We start from the raw sequence: 24,006 nt of genomic DNA on the forward strand, positions 1-24,006 counted from the left end.
GTTCGCTAATCTAGTATCAAGCCAGAATACACCGTAAATGTCTGACGTACGACAACGAACGAATCGAGGACAGGGGAGCGAGGCTGCTGAGGTGAGTTCTAAAGAGAATTTAGACATTTGAAGTTTTGTTATTCAAAATATAAGGTATTGTTTACAGTGACATGGTGGTTGGACTAGAACATCACATCGGCACATTGCAGATGTTTGTTTTGGATCGACGCAAGTGGTTACATGCACGGTTCTAAATTTCGCGTAGCATTTCTCTCTATTTGCTTTGTAATGTAAGTGTTATCTATATGTTGTACTATACTATCAATAGTGTTGTTTTAGATAGCGGTTTATTTTACACGTATCCGGGGTGGTTCATGTCTATAAATAGAACAATATTATGCTAACCAGAGTCACGACCTGTTGTGTTTTGGCTGGTGACCAATGCCCTGCAACATGCATATATTAGCATGCTTATTAAAAACTTGTTGCATGGACCAAAGGATAACTTATTTTATCTTAGCAAGGTTTCTTTCACTTTTTATTAACAGTAATAAATTGTATGAATTTATAATAATAAATTACATTTGAAATATAAACTCTTCTTTTCACTGGAGATGGATTTCTCCCTAACGTTTCCATTAAATATTTCCCAATGTCAAAATGCATCTTTTTTGGTTTCCTGTTAACATTTGATACTTTCAAACATTGTTTTCAAAGCTTTTGCACAGTACATGTAGACATAATATTTGATTATCTATATACCATTAGTCCTTAAAATAGTTAATATTTATCTTTTATGTGAAGTCATTACAATTATTAATTCATAATTGTAAATACAATATAATGGCATGTTGCATACCTGGTATTATATTTTTTTTCCACTCTTGTTTGCTAGTTCCTGGTTAACAAACAGTTAAGCCTAAGGCAGAAAACAAGTTTGGCATGTCCTTAGAAAGTGACAACTGGTGTCATGCTAAAGATGGATTATGATTTATTTGTGTACAACAGATATGAAATAAACAGGAAGTGAAAAATGTACTTGTTAAAACAGATTAATGCAAAGATAGATGATTAGCATATGTAATTTGTAATCACTGTTGCTTTAAAGTTCTTGAAAGTATTTGATCTTTTAAATTATAACAAAAGCAAGTTTGATGAATTGTTCAGGTCATTTTAGCTATTAAGTAAAATTAAAAAAGAAAAAATGAACCTTGTTTATTTTACAATATAAATAATGCATGATCGCTATATAATTTGGTAATATTGTTTATACATATATCAATTTACAATTGAATAATATGCTAAACATATGATATAGTTAATTTTGAACAAGAGAGGTGTTATGAGGAAATGGAATAGTTATGGGAAACAATTTGATTTCCCGTAGTTGTTTCCTTCTAAATATGTGTGTCTATTGTCTAATATGTATGTTACTGCTCATGAGGAAATGGAATAGTTATGGGAAACAATTTGATTTCCCCTAGTTGTTTCCTTCTTAATATGTGTGTCTATTGTCTAATATGTATGTTACTGCTTGACATACAGTTACAATACATATTCTTTCTGAAATAACAATTTGTTTGCCCATGTAATATTTTATCCTGAAATGTTATACCATATCGTTCCTGCATAAGTACAGGGGACTAACACAAAACATTGAACAGGAAGGCAGTTAATTCTAAGGCTTAAATGATGAAAGGGTAAATTATATGTTCACAGTCTAAACTGAAATTGCTATGAATGGGCTTATTACTAGATATGGGTATATAACCAGATAGATACGTTCGATGTGTACACATTATAGGCATGATTTTTCATTCCAATTTATATAATTATATAGGAAGACAAATGATGAGATAACAGACACAGTCTATCTTCTCCCATGTACACAACAGGTAACATATTTTGCAGGCTGTAAACGACACCTGAGTATAAGCCATCTGCTGGTTTTTAGCAATTTTTTCAATTTTATCCACATGAAAGACATGCCAGGATATAAGCCGCACCCTTTCTTTAGATGTGGTAAATGGTATGTTGACCAAAGTTTGTTGATATAACAGACAATGGAAGCAATTTATTAAGATCGTCAGCTAAAGATTTAATATAAGTTTGCAAATGAATTAAACACAGACAGTCCTTTATTTTATTGATGTGTTTGAAAAACTCGAAATAGCAATTATCAAACTTGTTTGGCTTGGGAGCCTTCAAAGATTGTCTACGCAAAGATATAGGGCCTGATGTAACGTACAGTTTACTTTACAATATCGCCATCAGTGTCTGTACGGTTAAATATTAGTGAAGGTCCTTGCATGCTGACAAAATTGCTATAGTCTCATATTTTTTCTGGTAAGTTACACAAAGCTATTCTTATCGTAAATAAGAATGGCAGTTGTTCTAGATTTGACCTATTGATCCCAGAATGCAACAGGCTATTGTAAGCATTCTCTATGACTTTCGAAACAACCACGGAAGTTCCGAAGATATTGTAATTGTCGATGATTCTTCTGACATATATATTTGTATGACTAACTCGCGTTACACTCTATTCCCTATAGATGAGTAACCAGCATTGCATCAGCAAAAATGAATTTCGTTTCACAAATATAGCAAGTGTTTAATACTATCGCAATAATAGCAAATTTTTTAATTTGAATTACAAACATGGCAATTATTCATTATAATCAAATGTAATCTAGGTTCACCTGACTAGTGTTCTAGCACAAAATATGTTTTTGCTGTTTTAATCTGAATACTTGTAAACAGTTTCAATTATTGTTGTGTGAACTTAAAAGAGCCATGTCATGAACATTTTCAGCTATATTAGATTCACCTGCAGTTATTGGCAGATATTGACAGAAGTTGGAGGAACCTAGATTCAAACTCTAAAGGAGTTGCTATGTGAAAACTTTTCAGGAACTTCTGTTCATTTTGACTGTTGTCACACACAACAGGATTGGCTGAGCAGTCATCTGCTGGATTCAGAATACCACATTAGCTAGAGATCTTATTAGGGGAAGAAAAGTGTCCGTACACTCCATAATTATCATGGACAAATTGATTGTTTGTTTGAATGAGAAATGAAAATATAACAACTATTCAAGCACTGTTCTCATTTGAGCACTGGTCTTGTTAGTCTGTTAGAGGCAGCAATAACTCTATTTACATTGGGCTTCATTTGTCTTAGGAGAAAAGTAAGGATTAATATCAACAATCAGGTGGCTAATGCTTATAAAACAAGTTCAAGTATAAATTTAAAAAAACTGGAATAAGGACAATATAGAAGAAGTAAACTATTCCAAATTTTGATAATGATGACCACAAATAAAGGCTATGTGATATAGGGATAAATGATCAGCAAATTTATTTCTTGATTCATGTTACTAGTGTTGTTTCTTAACTGGTAAAGGATATTGAATTTTCTGAAACTACAGATTTTGAATGAATTAAAAGCATCTCTATGTAGTTTGAATGTTCTTACATTATTTAACTTGTATTTGAAAATATGGAGTGATTTAGATGAGTTTATTGATTGATCAAAAGAATTTTAAATTTTAATTATAACTGGGGGAAACTAGTAGGAAAATTTGTGTATCAGAGATTATGAAATTGAATATTATTTTTGATATTGGGTTTAAAAACATCATAAAAATGTTCTAGAGTCACATTTCAAAGTTTTATACATTGAAATAAGTTTTTGTATTGATGCCTTATAGAGAGGTTCCATACAGTTTCATTATAAAGTTTTGGACGTGATGTTCCACTTAACATTCCTTTGACAATTTTCATGTCTACAGTTCAAACAGTTTCAAACAAATTAATTAATCAAATATGAAAGTACAATTATTCCAAAATACATTTGTATATTAAAGAATAGAATGTAGCTATGATCAGTGTATGTGTGCTTCAGTTCTATGTTTGAAACATGAAAGGATAGTTGTATGTGATATGTGATCATTTTCACTCCCAGATGGAAAATGTATCATATCATGTTCAGCAGCGTTTAGCCTAAGTTGAGCCTTGTAATTTTATCCTTGAGAACTGACATTCAAGGATTCCTGAACTGGCAAATGTCCTATAATTGCAACAGTTTACAACATATACAGTTTTAAGTATATATCTGCATGTATTGTGATACATGTATTAGTACAAAAATAAATGTACCTTTGTTAATGTCATACAATAAAAGGCATGCCTGAATGACAACAATTTATTGAAATTATATCCAGTTTCATGTGAAACTACCAGTAATTATAACCTTTTGCAATTCCAAACCCTTTATTCTAGGAATATAACCTTTAACCTTAGAGATAAGCTTCAAATTAAAAGCATTCAAGTGGACTCACTAAAATTGATTGTAGTTTTAAAAGTAAACAGAAAAAGAGCATAAAAGTTTGTTTGTAATTATATTTAAAGAAGTTCTTCAACTGTTTTTAGACTCAAATAACAGAGAGTGAGTTCTTTGGAGTGCTATCTTTATCCTATTCAGTGTCTTCCTGCTTTTGTAGTTCCAAAATCAAATGCTTCCATCTGTTTATGTTACAGGAGTATGTGCTATTATTGATATGTGTAACCCTGGTAATTGTTACCCCTAACATATCACATGTTTAGAGAACTTCATTGATTGAGCTTAAGACTATTAAACCAGATGTTTCAGGTTTATCCCTGGCAGAGCTATTGAAATAAATGATGATTTCTCTTACATACAAATCTTACTATCATGTGTTGGACTATGATAACCAGTTTGAATTGCTAGCATCCTATCTGATGAAAATATAACATTTTAGTGTTATATGACTGGTAAGTTGAATCTGATGGACACAAAATACTGGGTATTAAAGTATGAATTTTGAAATAGAAATAAAATAGCATGTATATCATATTGGTCATCAGGAGTTTGCTATTGATAGAGACTTTTTCACTTCAAATATCAAAGAGTTTATTGGTCACCTCGAGGTCATCTTGCTGAAGCAAGGTTTTAATTACCACCTATGCAGGCATACATAGATATTGATTGACCACACTACTTATATACAGGAAAATGCCAATATAATCAGGTAGTGACTGGTCACACATTCCTAAGCTCTTCTTGCATGATCCAATTATACTGCTTATGTTGCTGAGTAGGATTGCTCAGCTTCATCCTCTGCTAGGTAGTGTAGGTCAATACTTCTGGTGTAAACTATCTACCAGTATTAATCAGGCTTGTACTCTATGTATATATCATCCCAGTGAAATTATATCTACAACATTATTGTTGGAAATATACATACATTGTAATATCTGTCAGAATAAAAATATCTAATGAAAGAGAGTTAGATGTTGCTGAAATAATTGATAGAAAAATTGTGGGAATGACTACCAACAGCAGATAATATCATAGTGCCACAGTTTTCTTGTGATTTTTAGGCTAAATCTAATTTAGTTACTGTTTCAGTCTGTTGTTACAGCCCCTAGAAATGGAGGTCACTACCAATCATAGCTTTCTGATTGATGCATATTTTCCAACGAGTTCTAAATCATGCACATCACCTAGTGACACAGTTTTATGCTTAAAATAATACAGTGATCCTTTCTAAACGGTGTTAGGTATGCATACGATCATGATTAAACAAGCAATTATTAAAGTGAAAAACTTGCCAAAAGTGGCAGACTAGGTGTTCCTGATACTATTTAGATTGAGATTCACATCAATCACGAACTAGCATTGCTCTTGATCCTGGTTTGAAGTTAATTATCCAAGACAGGACAATATGGCACAAAGCACAGGACTATGGGATCACTGTCATCTATTCTTAGTGATCTACTGGTATATCCAAAATTTGTCATTATTGACAACCAGTGACAGTAATCGCTGTAAAGAATTTCCAGAAAATATTAAAAAAACAATGATTAATATAGTTAGCAACATCAAATACATCTTTTTACTAAGTTTCATGTTGATCTCTAACATTGACTGAGTTGTGGAGAGTTCAGTTTTCCTTGATTGTTGTGGTGTAATTATACATTAGATATCACACTTGAGAGTATCATCATCAAACTATATCTAGATATATCTAGAAATACTAATTAACATTAATGACATCAAAAGATATGTCCTTAATGTGATTATAATACATTGATATATAAAGTTTCAGTTTCATGACGGAACAAAATACCCTGGTTATGATGATTTTACTCCAATGGTGTCAATAGCTTGGCACATGTGTGTTTGTTTTATACAAATACAGTAGCGTAGGTTATGGTGAAATGTCTTCATATACTGTTGCCTAAAATACTCTTAAGAAGTTAACAACATCAAAAAATACATATATGTATATGCATCTATATTTAATTCTTACATGGATTGTTGATATGATCATAACATATTAATGTACCTGGACTAGGTTTCATGTTGATATTTGTAAAATTGGTTGAAGTAATGGAGAGGTAAATTTTCTTCGATTGCTGACAGTACACTTGTGTATCACACTTGAGAGCAGTGTTATCCTAGTTTATACTTTGTTTTAATGGGGAATAAAATCAATGACAAGAAACAATTATCATTTATCAGAGATGTCTAAAACACATCTCTGGTTTAATATTCCTCATCACATCATGTATATTTGTCCCTAAGTTTATTATTTAAGAAATGTTGCTGAATAAACAAGTCTAGATCTATTTGGTATTGGAAAAACATCTAGTAAAAAACCCTAAATTAATTGGGAGTTTCAGCTTTGCCTACTCAGGTGTATATCATTGTTCCTTTTAATAAAGTTATTAAATTGTTAAGAAAACATCCAAAGATCTGGTATGTATAAGATATCCATACAGAACATGTCTGTAAGTCCCAATGTATACCTGTCACAGATACACTATGTCAGGGATGAGATAGCCATACAGAACATGTCTGTAAGTCCCAATGTATACCTGTCACAGATACACTATGTCAGGGATGAGATAGCCATACAGAACATGTCTGTAAGTCCCAATGTATACCTGTCACAGATACACTATGTCAGGGATGTTAGCATGAATCTGAGCTGCATTCAAAAAGTACAAATCATCAATGATAAAAATTAAAGTATTAGTAACATATCAGTCTTATCTGTTATTTATTAATTTCTTCTGTAATGCATCTAGTGAGAAAAATGTTCGTGTGTGGTAGGATCTGTAGCATAAAAATGTGCCGATGATGCAATACGAAAGCATTATTGAGGTTAGGAAATAATCCAGACTGGTTAAATACACTTGTCTGTTTATCAGTATTGGCAACATAATTGATACCATATGTATAATGATAAGAAAAATTAAAATATCCTTGCTAATTATTATTTATAAATTGTTTGTATAGCCTCAGGGCAAAGAGGATGTGCCCAGGACCCCTGGGAGTGAGGATGAAGATGAAGACATGCTGAATGTAGGGGAAGTGGCAGATACCTCTTCCCTTCCACAGGCCTCTGACAAGACAACGGGTGCCCTTGATTCAGCCCTCAAAGATCTTTCTCCAAGGTATTTGTTTTATTCAGAATACAGTAAATATTTAGTTGCCATAAATTTATTATCTATTTTAATAAAGACAACATAGAAGAAATGTTGTAAACCATATCTGCTCTGAATTTATTAATCTGACTGGTTTTGAATTTGTCTTCTGGTTTATTTTCTAACTTCATATTGCTAAATAACAATGTTCTTCATGCTTAATGTGCTCATTTGTTTTCATTTATTTGTTGGATAAATGAGTAAAATATATTTATCTGGTAAGGTCACCAATCTGTGCCTGAATGTAATATTTCAGCCATTGGTGTCGTATTATGTTATGTTTGGTATAAAAACCTATAAAATTTGGTATAAAATTTTGACTCTGTGAAAATCAACAGAAATTTTTCAAATTCAACAATTATGTGTCATAACTGACCTCCAACACAAAGAGCTGTGTACTTGAAAATTCTGTACTTGGTTTATTGTACAAACTTGATTCTCTGAGCAGAAAAGTAGTGAGTGTAAAATTCTTAAGAATCCTGAAACATTGTGTTTTTAACCAGTAACTGATGCAGTAAGTCAGGTTCAAAGGAAAATATCAACCCCTCCCTTAAACTTAACCAAATGATATTTTTAGAGCTGAAGAAAATCTTGTAGTAAAACTTCATGAATGTGTGATGGATTATAAGGTAGAAGAAAGTACATCAGATATACATATATGTATATTACACAGATTCTTACCAAGCATGAAAGGTAAAGATCAAAGCAAAGAATCAAAGATCAAATAATTGGTTTGCTTGTTGAAGCTACATCTTAATAGATATATATATCCTGAATGTCACAGCAAGGAATCTTCATTGGAAAATGTTTCAAAAGCTAGAATTTCAGATTACCACTATACCTAGGTAATACTTGTCAAAGAGATCATTTCTAGGCCCTAGTTGATGAGACTTTTGTTTATGATAGCTTTATGTGTCAGGTATTTCACACATCGATCATATCAAAATAAAATTTTTACTCGGATAGATGTCCATAATCATTGAATATATCCCAAATCAGCACTGATTTTTTTACTTGTTAAAATAGGTCTACAAAAACCAGGAGGACTCCTTAAACCATAAGTTTTCTACTGATGAATTAAGTGATATTTATCAATTGCATGGGAATGCCTTATTAGGACAGGTACTAGTGGTAAATTAGAGACAGTCTTTATCAGAAATACCTGTGAAATAAACTGTTTTGTTATTACAGATGGAGGAACTGGGTAGTGCGTGGAATCTTCTCCTGGGTGATGATATTTGGATTTGGATTCATGATATACCTTGGTCCTCTGGCTCTGGTTGTTGTGGTAAGTAATGATTTCTAATTGCAAGTGATTCCTGAAAGTTTTATTTCACCTTTTACAAATTACTGTAAACCTTCAGATTTCACCAAGATATTTTAAGAGTATGAAACATCTCTAAACCTTTATTTTTTCTTTAGATTCATAATTAAGTTGTCATTATATTAAAAAGACATACCATTCTTTTTTTGAAAAGCCATGAAAATGAATCATGCCTTAGCCTTGTTTAAACTGACTTAAGTCTTCTTTAGGTCATAAAGTATAGATTTTTAGACATACTATCAGAATCTAGTTCCTGGTTCATGTGTCCCTAGGGTACCTGACTGTATTTCTTATCTGTGTGAATGTCCCTTGGGTATACATGTATTTGGTAAATGGGTGGGGACCTCATTAATAGAGGGTAGGGTATATGATTGAGTACATGACTGCTTGTATACCCTCAGGTGTGTCAGGTACTACCTGGTTATTTACACCTTCTGTGCCTGTAGACTGTATGATACACTAATGATAGTGAATACAGGTGGAAACAGACTGGGATTTACCTGTCAGTAAGATAGTACAGATGATACACTTTTGTCCTATAAGTGGATATACTAAAGAAGTAGAGAGGATAGATATTATGTATAGTTCTATTATTTACTATTGAAACTTAATACAGAATATAGAACTCTAAAGATGGATGAACAATTTGTACTTCCTCGTACCTTATGTGTGACTTGTGCTGTAGACATCAGTGTGGCATATTGCATGTTTCTCTTACATGCTCAGGTGAGGTTATCATTACATGTATCAAATTTATATGATATTTTTTGTTCAACTTTGTATCACTGCAGATAGTGCTCATGATATTTCTTTCAGATGTTGTTTCACATTTATATCTGTCCATCCATTATAGACTTTTATCTGTCAATTTGTCATCCTTCTGACTTATATATCCCATCTATTTATCAGACTTTCTTTTGTTGTAACTTTTGCTAATTTTCCCATTTCTTCCATAACCTTTCATTTGTTCATCCCTTTGCCAGACTTATTGTCCTTCCCATTCCAAGCTAGTTATCAGTCCAACCCTTTGTCAGATTTATTGTCCTTTCCATTCCAAGCTAGTTATCAGTCCAACACTTTGTCAAATTTATTGTCCTTCCCATTCTAAGCCAGTTATCAGTCTATCCCTCTGCCAGACTTATTGTGTTTCCCAATCCAAGCCAGTTATCAGTTCATCCCTCTGCTAGACTTATTGTCCTTCCCATTCCAAGCCAGTTATCAGTTCATCCCTCTGCCAGACTTATTGTCCTTCCCATTCTAAGCCAGTTATCAGTCTATCCCTCTGCCAGACTTATTGTCCTTCCCATTCCAAGCCAGTTATCAGTCCATCCCTTTGTTAGACTTATTGTGTTTTCCAATCCACTTCTGTTATCTGTTCATCCCTTTGCCAAACTTATTCATTCGGCGAAGAGTCCGTCAATTTCCCATCCCTGATAACACCTGCAATGTGCAGTGTTTGGCTTCCATTCCTGACACATCTTGAATAACAATCCTGAATAAGATTGACCTGAACTGGGACGAAGAACCATCTAATTTCCTTTTCAAATATATGTTCAAATGTGTGGTAAATTCCAGGGCTATCAAGATTAGCATCCAAATGCATTTACTACTTAGTCAAGCAATTATTGAAGGGCATGTGATTAAAATTTTCAAGGTATTAAGTAAGGAGATCTTAAAATAGAATGAATATATGTGAATGGTATTAAGTCTATATATCTCATTTGAGAGTGACCTACAGCAATCAAACCAGATCCATCAGGGCCTCTTTCTTAGCTCTAATAAAGTACTTAATTCATAATTAGCATTTGCTTTAAATAACAGAGGTTAGAAAGATTCCTGCAACATTTTGGAGTTGAATAATGTGGTTGTTGAGTCTGGTGAGTATTAAAGTAATTACCAAGAGTTGTCTGAGCCTAAGACACACTTGAATGTTGGGTGATGTATACAAGAACATGATGTAGACTAAACAGTCTTGGGTCATGTTTCATGTTACTATACTAAGTCAGTATGTTATAACTCATTCATGTTATAGCATGTACAAGTGTGGTTATTAATATGTATATATTCTAGAACAAGGTCTGTAATGTGAAAAAAAATCACTGAAGGGTTATATTTTCTAAATAATTCCATGCTCATGTAGTTTTATATGGAAAGGGAAACATCTAAAAATTACAAATTACTTAAAAACTTCAGTAATGTCTCCCAGCATGAGGTAGGTTCTATTCTTATTTGTCTATATGCCCACATTTAGTTTGTATTTTGCTAATGTTGGCGAACTCTTGAGATTGCATTTTATGTTTGCAGGTCAAAGGTCATGTGTAAATGTTAGTAAAAGTGGAATAACAGTCACTTTTTGGTTTCTGTGCAATAATGTTATATTCGTACTTGGTCTTTCAGGCCCATATATTAGGTACATACTGTCAGGTTGTTTGTGGGGATTGTTTGCATAGGATTACTGTTCTAGTCCATTTGTGAAATGTCATGTGATCTGTTACTAAAATTAAATTACAGTCATACTTAAGTTTCATTTCAGTAATTTCTGCTCTTATGGACAATTCAGGTGCTATATGTAATACACATGTTGCTTGTGTTGAGGGGTCACATGGGAAATGCTCTTCAGGTCAACAGTCATGTGATTTGCTCCCGACAATAGAATTAAACTTTCTTACATCTTTTCTCAGAGATTATCCTTCAAATATGATGTAGGTCTTCAACCAAGCTGAGGTTTCTGATTTCTTAAATTAAAAAGAATTATCTGAATTTGATAAATTTCTGTATTTAAGTGTACAAAGTCTAGTGAATGGGGTTTGTTGCATAACAACCTGGCTCTGGCATCTGTTTGGTTGAAATGGCATACTATGAGCTATTGCTTCATTACAAAAATTGGAATCTTTCTCATAGGGGAGATATTACTTTGATTATGACAATTACAATCTGTATTTCAAATATTATTTCATTGCTCAAAAATTTTCTTCTTTTGACAAAACAACCATTGTTGATGAATGGTCTGACTGTCATCTACATTAAAGTATTGTAGATTCCAAGCTTGTTTTGGGTAATTTTTAACTGTATATTAGTCTGGCGTGCATTGGGCATATGTATCAACAAAGTAGAGATAAAGGTATATTTGCTGTCACTGTGACCTGATCGCTCCCAGCCAATTACTGATGTCTGTTGCAAGGTCAAAGCCACTCATGGGCCATCACCACTCATTACTATGTGTGTTGATAGTAAAGGGTATTAGCAGTGGTGTAGGTGTTTATATTGTGTTATCTATACATTCTTCTGTCTGCCGATATTTCACACTCTGTACTGTGTACATGATACCACTGATAATGTGGTTATTCAATTCAGGATATCAATAAGTCAACAAATTAAACATGCAGAATTTTTGTTCCAGAATAATAGGTCAATGTTTCTGTTTTTTTGTTGTATACAGCTATGTAATATCTTTTGAAGGAATGACCATGAAGTTAATAAATGGAATCACATAAAGTCCTCTCACAAACTTTATGCTCTGTCATTTATATTTTTTATTGCAATGTATTTGGCTAATTGTTGTTTTTTTTTCGGTTAAGGTGTATGTATATCTTGTGATTGGATTTTCAGATTGTCAAATAAAAACTTCTATATTTTTGCACAGTTTTGACTACTATGATTTCTTCTGTATATCTTTTAAACAAATTATTGATTCACAGAAAAATAGTTCTACCAGTGATAAGCATCCAAGAACACAACATGAAATCTCTAATGTCTCATTGTTTGTATTTTGTCAATTACTATCATTCTAGGCAATTTCTTAAACACATTCACATCTGCTAAATTTTCATCTAAGTGTTGATCTTTCCTGTGATAGATAGTTCCCATCTTCACAGTTTCATATAGGATAAAATGATAATAAAATTTATATTAAGAATAGATACAATATCCTTGGCATCCATTGTCATGTTGTTTTACTATTGTGACAAATTATTGGTAAAATTATTGTGATTTAATTATTATCAATCTTGATGAAGAAAAAATAAGCATTAACTAAATTTTGTAAAATAAATGGTTTTGAAGTTCAGTTAGGAAGATTTCATAAACTTTGTATATGGATGTGTCACTTGTATGACATCACACCTTTTGATTGCTGATTTTTAAAATACATGAATCTGAGCTTAGCAGTATACATATAGATAGATGGTTGTTATTGGCAAATTTATATTAAAAAAAATTTCTTCCAAAATTTGATTCAAACCAGTCTATGATTTTGTTCTTACAGTGCATTATTTTATAAATACTAAAAATCCCTCTGTCATGTGTCATTCGTATTTAGCATTTTATAGGGGGTATCCATGTATGGCATTATTCTAACAATGGTTACATTTGAATTTAATTCTAGCAGTAAATGCCATTATTGATTTTTTTCCTTTTTCAGATTTTTGCGATCCAGATAAAGTGCTTCCATGAAATCATCACAATAGGCTATGTGGTTTATAAATCGTTCGACCTGCCATGGTTCCGTTCTCTCAGCTGGTACTTCTTGCTAGTGTCAAACTATTTCTTCTATGGAGAAAGTCTCATTGACTACTTCGGAGTGCTCCTTCATAGAACGGTATGTAGCTAACTTGCTTTGAAGCTATGCTGTATAGCTGTACGTAGCTCTTAAGATTGTAGCTTCTCCATAGAACCTTATGTAGCTACCTAAATTTGAAGCTTTATCATAGAACAGCACATAGCTTTCCAGATTTGGAGATTCTTTATAGAACTATATGAAGCTATCTAAATTTGAAGCATCTATTCAAATTGCCCTATGTCTTTGGTCCATCATCCTTACGTTAACAGTCTTTTATTATCACTATTTCTTGGGAAGTACTGGATGGATCTTGCCCAAATTTCATATGTAGGTTCCCCTTCGTCCCTTCTTGTGCCCGTTTGATTAAGGGCTTGTCAGAATAGCAAAATGGTCGACAGGCCGCCATCTTTGGTTTTTACAAACAATGAAAGTTTGTTATTGTTATTTCTTGAGAAGCACTGGATCTATTCTTCTCATATATCATATGTAGGTTCCCCATGGTCTCTAGCTGTACCCATTTGATTTATTGTTTATTAGAAAAACAATATGGCGGACAGGTGGCAACCTTAAATTTAACACTGAAAGTTTGTTTTTATTATTTTGTTAATTATTTGATTTAATGGATTTCTGTCAGAATTGGTATGTAGGTTCCCCTTGGTCCCTAGTTGTATGTGATTGATTTAGGGACTGATCACCAGAAGAAAATGGCTGACTGGCAACCATCCTGGATTATGACAAAGAAAGTTTGTTATGACAATTATTTGAAAAGTACTTGATGGATCTTTCTCAAATATCAAATACTGATTAGGGAAACAAGATGGCTGACATCTGGCCATCTTGGAATTCAACATTGAAAGTTTGTTATTGTTATTTCTTGAGTAGCACTGGATGGATCATTTTCAAGTTTAATTTGTAGATTTCTCTTTGTCCTTTGTTGTACTTGTTTGATTTTGGGACTGATCAGAGATGGAATAAGGCTGACAAGCCACCATCTTGAATTTGGAAGTTAAAAGATTACTATCTGTATTTCTTTGGAGAAATGTTCAAATTTTGTATAAAGAGCAAAAAACAGGAGAGAAGAGAAAAGAAGGGAAAATCTAACTTTGAAAGAACAAATAAACACCAAACAAGGGTGGGCACCAAGATCCCTCTGGCATCTCTTGTAAACAAATATGTTGCTGTAGGAATACCTTATCCTGCTTTGATCAGAGGAATTGATAAGTGTCTTGATGTATTAGAGAACTGGATGCAAATTTGAGTTTTGAAGGGTACATGATTTAAGATATAGTGTTTGTTATGAATAGTGGTATTCCCAAAAATCACATGTCAGCAATTGATAGCAATGAAATTGAAAAATGCATTTATGGTAAGTATTATATATAGTCATTGAGTCTGTAGATACTTGTATGACAGTGTGTGAGCGTAAAGAAACCAATCTGGAGAAAATATGTGTAAATATCATTAAAGCCAGTCAAATCTGATTATGTTTTTGGTTTCTTTTCCAGGAATTCATGCGTCCCTTTGTGACCTTTCACAGGTTCATATCTTTCTCCCTTTACATAGCAGGCTTTGTGGCATTTGTCTGCAGTCTAGTCAAAAAACATTACCTGAAGCAATTTACACTGGTGAGTGATGAATTTTAAAACCATTTAATAAACAAAACAATAAACTATCTTGATGCCAGATTTCACTAATTCTGAGAATTGATTTAAAGGCTGTCCTGTTCCTGCTTAATGCTTTTATTTTACTGGATCAAATGTAAACTGTTCTGTTTTACACCAGAAACATGCTTGTATTTTTGTAGTTTGGATGGACACATGTGACTCTACTCATAGTCGTCACACAGTCTCACCTCATCATGCAGAACATCTTTGAAGGACTTGTATGGTATGTTTGACATCAGCATTAAATGTTTACGGTATTTAGTATTGTAAGTACATTGTATAGTAGTAGTGGCTAAGTGGTCTGGAAATAGACAGGTTGCTCCACTAAGAAACTTTCAGGTATTGTAAATGTGCTTCTATTTTGTTGTTTGTATTATAGACTAATATTTTGTTGTTGTGAATCCTACTTTTGTGTTATACAGACCAATGTTTTGTTGTTGTGAATCCTACTTTTGTGTTATACAGACCAATGTTTTGTTGTTGTGAATCCTACTTTTGTGTTATACAGACCAATGTTTTGTTGTTGTGAATCCTACTTTTGTGTTATACAGACCAATGTTTTGTTGTTGTGAATCCTACTTTTGTGTTATACAGACCAATGTTTTATTGTTGTGAATCCTACTTTTGTGTTATACAGACCAATGTTTTATTGTTGTGAATCCTACTTTTGTGTTATACAGACCAATGTTTTATTGTTGTGAATCCTACTTTTGTGTTATACAGACCAATGTTTTGTTGTTGTGAATCCTACTTTTGTGTTATACAGACCAATGTTTTGTTGTTGTGAATCCTACTTTTGTGTTATACAGACCAGTGTTTTATTGTTGTGAATCCTACTTTTGTGTTATACAGACCAATGTTTTGTTGTTGTGAATCCTACTTTTGTGTTATACAGACCAATGTTTTGTTTTTGTGAATCCTACTTTTGTGTTATACAGACCAATGTTTTGTTGTTGTGAATCCTACTTTTGTGTTATACAGACCAATGTTTTGTTGTTGTGAATCCTACTTTTGTGTTATACAGACCAATGTTTTGTTGTTGTGAATCCTACTTTTGTGTTATACAGACCAATGTTTTATTGTTGTGAATCCTACTTTTGTGTTATACAGACCAATGTTTTATTGTTGTGAATCCTACTTTTGTGTTATACAGACCAATGTTTTGTTGTTGTGAATCCTACTTTTGTGTTATTGTTGTTGTGAATCCTACTTTTGTGTTATACAGACCAATGTTTTATTGTTGTGAATCCTACTTTTGTGTTATACAGACCAATGTTTTATTGTTGTGAATCCTACTTTTGTGTTATACAGACCAATGTTTTATTGTTGTGAATCCTACTTTTGTGTTATACAGACCAATGTTTTGTTGTTGTGAATCCTACTTTTGTGTTATACAGACCAATGTTTTGTTGTTGTGAATCCTACTTTTGTGTTATACAGACCAATGTTTTGTTGTTGTGAATCCTACTTTTGTGTTATACAGACCAATGTTTTGTTGTTGTGAATCCTACTTTTGTGTTATACAGACCAATGTTTTGTTGTTGTGAATCCTACTTTTGTGTTATACAGACCAATGTTTTGTTGTTGTGAATCCTACTTTTGTGTTATACAGACCAATGTTTTGTTGTTGTGAATCCTACTTTTGTGTTATACAGACCAATGTTTTGTTGTTGTGAGACCAATATTATGGTAATACAGACTATAAGGAAACTTTCGTTGTGAGGTCTAGACCTACTTTTAGTATTATACAGACTATAATGATAATGGTTTGTGATTGTGACACCAATATAATTGTTATACAGTATATAACTAGTACTGTTTTGCTGTTTTTAGGCTCCTCGTTCCAGTATCCATGATCATCTGTAACGATATCATGGCTTACATGTTTGGATTTTTCTTTGGTAAAACACCACTGATCAAACTTTCACCTAAGAAGACATGGGAAGGCTTTATAGGAGGGGCTGTGTCTACAGTTTTCTTTGGCATTGCAGTAAGTAGACTTTATTTTACAACAGATCTCACCTCATCATAATACATATACTTTCAATTTAAAGATAATAAATCATGTATACATATAACTGACACACTTATGTAGAGACCATTATGTATGATCATGAGTTTGAATACTAAACAATAGGTTTAAAGAAAGTGTGTATTTTAGTGAAAGATTTATGTCCATTTGTATATTGGGATCATAGTGTTAAATTGATATATTTTGAATCTGTATGACATAATACATCATACTTCTACAATGACTGATGATTCCATTCTAAAAAATAAATAAGTACCATAAAAAAATATTTGTAATGATTATAGAGGCTTTGTTAGAATGATTAGAAACAGTTGCCGTTGAGCGAAAATGTTATGTCAGGTTATAATAGTATTATGGAGCATGTTATTAACTTGATATTTGTACTCTCATTTCAGCTGTCATATTTCCTGGTTCAGTATGACTCCATGGTGTGTCCAATTTCTTATGACGAAGTCAAAGACACAATGTCCATGGAATGTGAACGTCACCCAGTGTTTGTCTTGTCAGAGTATGGTATTCCTGCCACTATACAGACATTCTTGTCCATTGTATGTACCTGAACGAACTTTCTTCTTTAATATGATACTTGAGAAATGTAGTAAAATTGAAGTTACTGACAGGACTTTTCTCCTTAGATATATATATATATGGATGTGATTTTCATATTGTCACATATTTCATTTGTATAATACGGTTAGTAATGAATGAACAGTACTACTTAAATCAGAGATTCTACCAAGGCACTTGTCATGAAATATCATGTCCTTGGTTGACCAAATTATAAGTTATATTATGGAGTAAAAAAGAGTAAAACATACAAAATGTTCTGCCATATTTTCAGAATGATTCTTCAGGTTATTGTTACTAAATATTGCCAACTCTAAAATTGGATTATCTGGATAGGTGTGTATAGATATTGATATTGATTATTGTAAGATATTGTGAACAGTTGATCATATCACAGTGTTATGGCATCTGATTGTCAGCATGTTGTTTTCCTTACAGTTTGGCTTCCCCCAGACCACGATAAAGATCTACCCTTTCCTACTCCATTCAATCTCAATGTCTCTGTTTGCATCTGTCATTGGTCCATTTGGTGGATTCTTTGCAAGTGGATTTAAGAGAGCATTTAAAATCAAGGTTAGTATTTTTACTTTCATCTTTACTCATCTTTAGTAAGTTAAGATGTTAACTTAGTTGAAACTGTAGATGTCACTGTGCATGAACCAAATTCTTTGTCATAATTCTCATTTTCTAAATCATTTTTAAAATTGATACAAAGCATTATTAGACACCTGAAAAGTGATTAACCTTCCTGAAGTTATTGACCTACTGTCTGGGGACTGTAATTTCATTTGGTTTGCAAGTATATTGATGTTCTGTTACAGGATTTTGGAGACACGATTCCCGGACATGGCGGAATCATGGATAGATTTGATTGTCAGTTCCTTATGGCTACATTTGTACATGTCTATTACACAAGCTTTATCAGGTAAGTCAACTGTCTCCTTATTACCTAGGGTAGCCTTACAATCCTATTTGAATGTTTGAAGTGAAGTGAATTAAAATAGCATGATTTTCTGGTAGATATAATAATAAAACAGTTTATCAAATTTGTTGATGTCAGGCTGAATAGAGCTGTAGTTGTCTGTCTAATACAGGCAAATATCGGGTATAGAAATGAAATTGAAATCTGAATAGAGTTGTAGCGGGGGTTTTATTTAGATCAATATCGGTATAGATGTAACAGATGTCATTATTTATTTCAATGCCTCCATTAGAATTCGAACCTGGGACCTCTTGCTTACAAAACAGATCGATCTAAAGAGAAGTTTTCTCTACCCAATCCGTATTTTGCAGCTAGTATTTTAACAGGGGTATATACTCACCCTCTAGGAAGTAACTCATCCTAGAGTTTTCAGGGGTTAAAAGATGTCTGTTGGACATTGCTAAGTATTATTCACAAGTACCTACGTGGGTGTCAATGTAACAGAGGCCATTATCTATTTCAATGTCTCAACGAGGATTTGAACCCGGGACTTCTGGTTTCTAGTCTGACGGTGAACTGAATAAACTAAAGAGAAGTTCTCTCTAGTCCAGTGGTATATTGAGGCTAGTATTTACCAGGGTGACATAGAAATGAAATTGAAGAACAACATATGGTTGAAATGAAAAGCAGGTCATTATCATTCATCAATACCAAGGATGATAAGTTACATAATCTGTTTATTATATAATATGACACTTTCAGTGTTTATGAGAGACTTGATTTTTCATCCTAGATTTGTTTTAAATAATTGATCTGGACAGAAAAATTGTACCGTATTTATCCAGTAATAAGCCCAAGGCCAACATTTTACCTCTGGCTAAAAGTAGGGGATTGGCTTATTACAGGACATTGATTAAGCACTTACTGGTAATTCTGCTGAGCAGTGCTTATTATCTGATACTGGACATGGACTTATTGTTGGGTAATAAAACAGTTTACTGTATATTGTGTCCTGTTTAGTGACCACAAATGTGTTGGTAAGGACTTTTTTTTAAAGTGATGATCAGTCATGTACTTCTATGTCTGTAATTTTCGAATGTCTTTGTTTTTCAGAGCACCTAATCCCCAGAAGATCATACAGAATGTTCTCTTGCTCAGCTCAGAAGAACAAGTACAAGTTTTCCACATGCTGCGAGACAAACTCCTTGCTCGTGGCCTGTTGACACTGACAAATGTAACCATGCCATCTTAGCAGGCCAGTTACAACTATTAGGAATTTTATTTGAATTTTTCTTTTAATTTATTACACATTTTAATGGACATTTGATTAGAAATGCAAAGTTTGTTTGGAATATTTTATAAAGTAGAATGTGTTTCCATGGTAATTTCAATTTTTATTTCTGTTGTATGAGAGCTGAGAGAAACAAAAAGAATACATGTGTGTTTGTATGTCTCTTTTTCTCTGTCCAAGGCCAAGGTTAAAACATTGAAGACAGGTATGCTAAGCCAATTTTATCTTCCTCTAACTGGATTTATCTTTTACTTTGTTTTGACGAAAAGTGACACCTCTTTGATCTGAATCTTAATTTCCTGGACACTTTCCATGTAATGATATTTCGATTTTCTTTTAGTCACTCATGACTTGTTTTAGTCACTCATGACTTGGTTTAGTCACTCATGACTTGTTTTAGTCACTCATGACTTGGTTTAGTCACACATGATTTGATACTACCTAGTATATATTCCAAGACAATAAGCTATTCCTTTTGGTTCCTGTTTTATGAGGTTTTAATACTGTATGAAGTTTGAAAGTCAGGTGTGTGATATGCTTGTATATGATAATTACATTATGGACATGTTTTACAAATGAAGACATATTATACACATTAATATATTTGTTTTATTACTAACCTCTGTATTTCACACCTTCAGGTGTAGTTATTATAATGGGCTGGTGACCAATACATCTGATTTACCTAGGAATGATAACTATAATGATATTATAGAATGGTTACATTTAAACTTTGACAAAAGCTAAGTGTAATTTGTTACAGACTAAGCCACAGATTATGTTAGTTCCGTGGCAGCAATATTGGATGTAAATGCTTGCTATTTAAGGATTGTTGGGTTGCATATTGGCAACACATTTGCCTTTCACCTAGATGTCTGGGGTTTGATGCCCTGAACAGACGTAAAAACAAAAACAGTGATGAATCATTAGTTGAAATAACTTGTTTGTTTCATTATACACTTGTGATACAGCAGACTTGAAATAAGATTTTTATCTATTTAGTAAGTAGATGGCAGTGATTCTGGCAGACTTGAAATAAGATTTTTATCTATTTAGTAAGTAGATGGCAGTGATTCTGGCAGACGTGAAATAAGATTTTTATCTATTTAGTAAGTAGATGGCAGTGATTCTGGCAGACGTGAAATAAGATTTTTATCTATTTAGTAAGTAGATGGCAGTGATTCTGGCAGACTTGAAATAAGATTTTTATCTATTTAGTAAGTAGATGGCAGTGATTCTGGCAGACGTGAAATAAGATTTTTATCTATTTAGTAAGTAGATGGCAGTGATTCTGGCAGACGTGAAATAAGATTTTTATCTATTTAGTAAGTAGATGGCAGTGATTCTGGCAGACGTGAAATAAGATTTTTATCTATTTAGTAAGTAGATGGCAGTGATTCTGGCAGACTTGACTGTAGTAATTAAGGTGAATTCCATCTGTGTTTCTGACAGATTTGACTGTGGCGATATAATTGAATACTACAGATTAGACAGTGTAGATTTGAAGGAATCCCAGTTGTGTTTCTGGCAGACTTGACTGTGGTAATTCAAGTGAATCCCATCTGTGTTTCTGACAAATTTGACTGTAGTAGTTAAGGTGGCGATATAAGCGAATACTACAGATTAGACTGTGGAGATCTAAGTGAATAACAACTGTGTTTTTGACTTAACTATGGTGGTCTTAATGCAATGTGTTGTTGTGTTTGGGAGGATACTGGGATGTCTTGTTATTGGTTAACTTTATGTATGATTATCATTAATCATTGGTGCACTCAGTCTGGTGCTGTTTCTCTGTGTTACAAGTGTAATATCTGCCCTCAAGGTAATCAAAGCACTTATGTGTATTGTTGGCTTAAGTATGGTGCTTCAAGACATGACTTAAATTTCAATAGCACCTGCAGTATGTAAATTGGTTTCCTTGGTGATTTGTAACAATAAAACATATGTATAAGGTACCAACTCCTTGGTTGATTACCTGAGGAGACGAGGTAATACCGATGTAAAACCAGAAACATTTTCTCACAGATTTAAAGTACTTTGCAGTAAGTATTTCTTGAAGCATCATATTTGAAATGTACAAGTCTGTATATACATATTTGGATGTATATGTATATTTATATGCATGGTCATATACACATATTTACATACTATTTATTTGTATACCCAACTACATAAATTAATGTTTATGGATATATAAACTTTCCAGTTGATGATTTTGTCATACTCTATGTGGATGATGTCATAAAGAAAATTCTAATGAGCTAATTGATTTAAGACAATATATATGTACTGGTTCAGATGAGACTTGGGGCATTAATTGAGATGGTAATTATTTTGTTATATTAGGATGGTTTTATTATTTAAAAGTTAGAATGGAATTTATTTACTTTTCATTTGGGAAACAAATGATTTGAAATTTATTGTTTCTTTTAAGAGAGAAAGCAAATTCCTATTGTATTGACTGTTAAATTTTTGTTATGAATTTAATGTGATAATGGAGTTTTATCTTTTTGTATGTAGTATTTCCTAACTAGGTCCTTTATATTGTGACCATAGGTAAGTATTTACCTGGGTATAGTACATTTATAATCTGAACGAAACAGGAAATAGTTTATCAGTACAAAGTATATTGTGTAGGTCCCAATCTAGTATGTTGTCAATCACTTTCTTTTTACCAACATTCAAAACCTGCAGAGTTAATCATGACTTCCTTTATTATAAATTCTAGCTATTTTCTTTGATAATAAATGCAGATACATTTGTATGTAAAACACATGGTAGGTTTGAAATGGCAATAACTTTTTTTCATTATGTTTAATTGGTGCATGTTTAAGATGAGTTGCAGTATTAAAGTGTACAAAAGTGTTGAGTTGAGGATGGTATGTACAAGTGTGTTGACATATGGATGAAGTGTACAAGTGAGTTGATGTATGGATGATGTGTACAAGTGAGTTGATGAATGGATGGTGTGTTCAAGTGTGTTGGTGAATGGATGATGTGTGGAAATTTGTGACTCATGTATGATGTGTACAAGTGTGTTGATGAATGGATGATGTGTATTAGTGTGTTGACACATGGATGATGTGCCCAAGTGTGTTGACACATGGATGATGTGTACAAGTGTGTTGACACATGGATGATGTGTACAAGTATGTTGACACATGGATGATGTGTACAAGTGTGTTGACACATGGATGATGTTTACAAGTGTGTTGACACATGGATGATGTGTACAAGTGTGTTGACACATGGATGATGTGTACAAGTGTGTTGACACATGGATGATGTGTTCATGTCTGTTGATGAATGGATGGCAGTGACAGGTGTTGATATAGGGATGATGTGTAAAAGGGTGTTATACTTATGTATGTGAATGGTTTAAGAAATCTTTGGACATCACAGGGATTTTCTTAACTGTATTGTATATGGTTTAAACTTTGGAAGGACAGTATTTAAATATATAGATATATACTCTGAGACCTTGTTCTTGTCCATTTTAAACACTATATAACTTATCACTACTTATATCTAACACCAATTTTGTTGATGTGCCATTTTTATGTCCAGTAGTGTTTGTAATCAAATGTATCTCGTTGATCATCAACTGATAAAATCTAATCATGATCAAATTCTGAAAGTTTGTAAGGATATTTGAAAAAGAATCACAATTGAGCTTATGATTGTTTTGAATTACTAAATAAAAATGCTTAGATTCACGATTTCCATTGATGGTTGATGGGTGATAGTAACTAGGAAATATGTCTGATACGGCACTCACCATGTATCTCTTTAGAAATACCCTGGTTTTAACTCTGGCTTCTAAGTGAATTTGCAGTAAGTAGTAATTACATTTGTTCATAATTTCCATCATGATTAATCAATATCGGAGAGGATAGACTGTGGAAAGACCTTTCCTAGTGTAAGTGTACCTCTTCAAGGTTCTATCACATGATTCGCTTTAAAACAATAATGTAAAGTTTTCCTGTTTGTTTTAATACGTTATTAGCAGGTATAACATTCTAATTATGTGTCATGAGACAACGTACAGCTCTAGGTGATTCTTTACTGTGTCTCTATAATTGACAGTAATAGGCTTACATCTGTACAATATCAAGCCCAGGTGTTTGGAGGTCATGTTT

At 32.9% G+C, this 24,006-nt stretch overlaps 1 protein-coding gene across 1 annotated transcript; it reads left to right on the forward strand.

Annotated features, from left to right (window-relative positions):
- Window positions 1-37: 37 nt before the first annotated feature.
- On the forward strand, window positions 38-20,955 carry LOC132551562 (phosphatidate cytidylyltransferase, photoreceptor-specific-like). The gene is made up of 11 exons (XM_060215715.1): window positions 38-91; window positions 7,322-7,479; window positions 8,701-8,797; window positions 13,254-13,430; window positions 14,897-15,016; window positions 15,196-15,278; window positions 16,889-17,045; window positions 17,483-17,635; window positions 18,093-18,227; window positions 18,476-18,579; window positions 19,690-20,955. The coding sequence occupies exons 1-11, from the start codon at window positions 38-40 to the stop codon at window positions 19,826-19,828; spliced, it is 1,377 nt and encodes a 458-aa protein (XP_060071698.1). The 3' UTR covers window positions 19,829-20,955.
- The last annotated feature ends 3,051 nt before the right edge of the window (window positions 20,956-24,006 follow it).

The sequence above is a fragment of the Ylistrum balloti genome, unplaced genomic scaffold (genome assembly GCF_031769215.1).
Source record: "Ylistrum balloti isolate Yb309-2 unplaced genomic scaffold, AGI_CSIRO_Ybal_v1 Utg370206, whole genome shotgun sequence".
Taxonomy (NCBI): domain Eukaryota; kingdom Metazoa; phylum Mollusca; class Bivalvia; order Pectinida; family Pectinidae; genus Ylistrum; species Ylistrum balloti.

Bases quoted from the DNA above. Each gene is read 5' to 3' on its own strand.
- LOC132551562 (XM_060215715.1), top strand. From the start codon at position 38: ATGTCTGACGTACGACAACGAACGAATCGAGGACAGGGGAGCGAGGCT. The intron at 7,480-8,700 runs GTATTTGTTTTA...TTGTTATTACAG, and splicing joins CTCAAAGATCTTTCTCCAAG to ATGGAGGAACTGGGTAGTGC. The intron at 18,580-19,689 runs GTAAGTCAACTG...TTTGTTTTTCAG, and splicing joins TATTACACAAGCTTTATCAG to AGCACCTAATCCCCAGAAGA.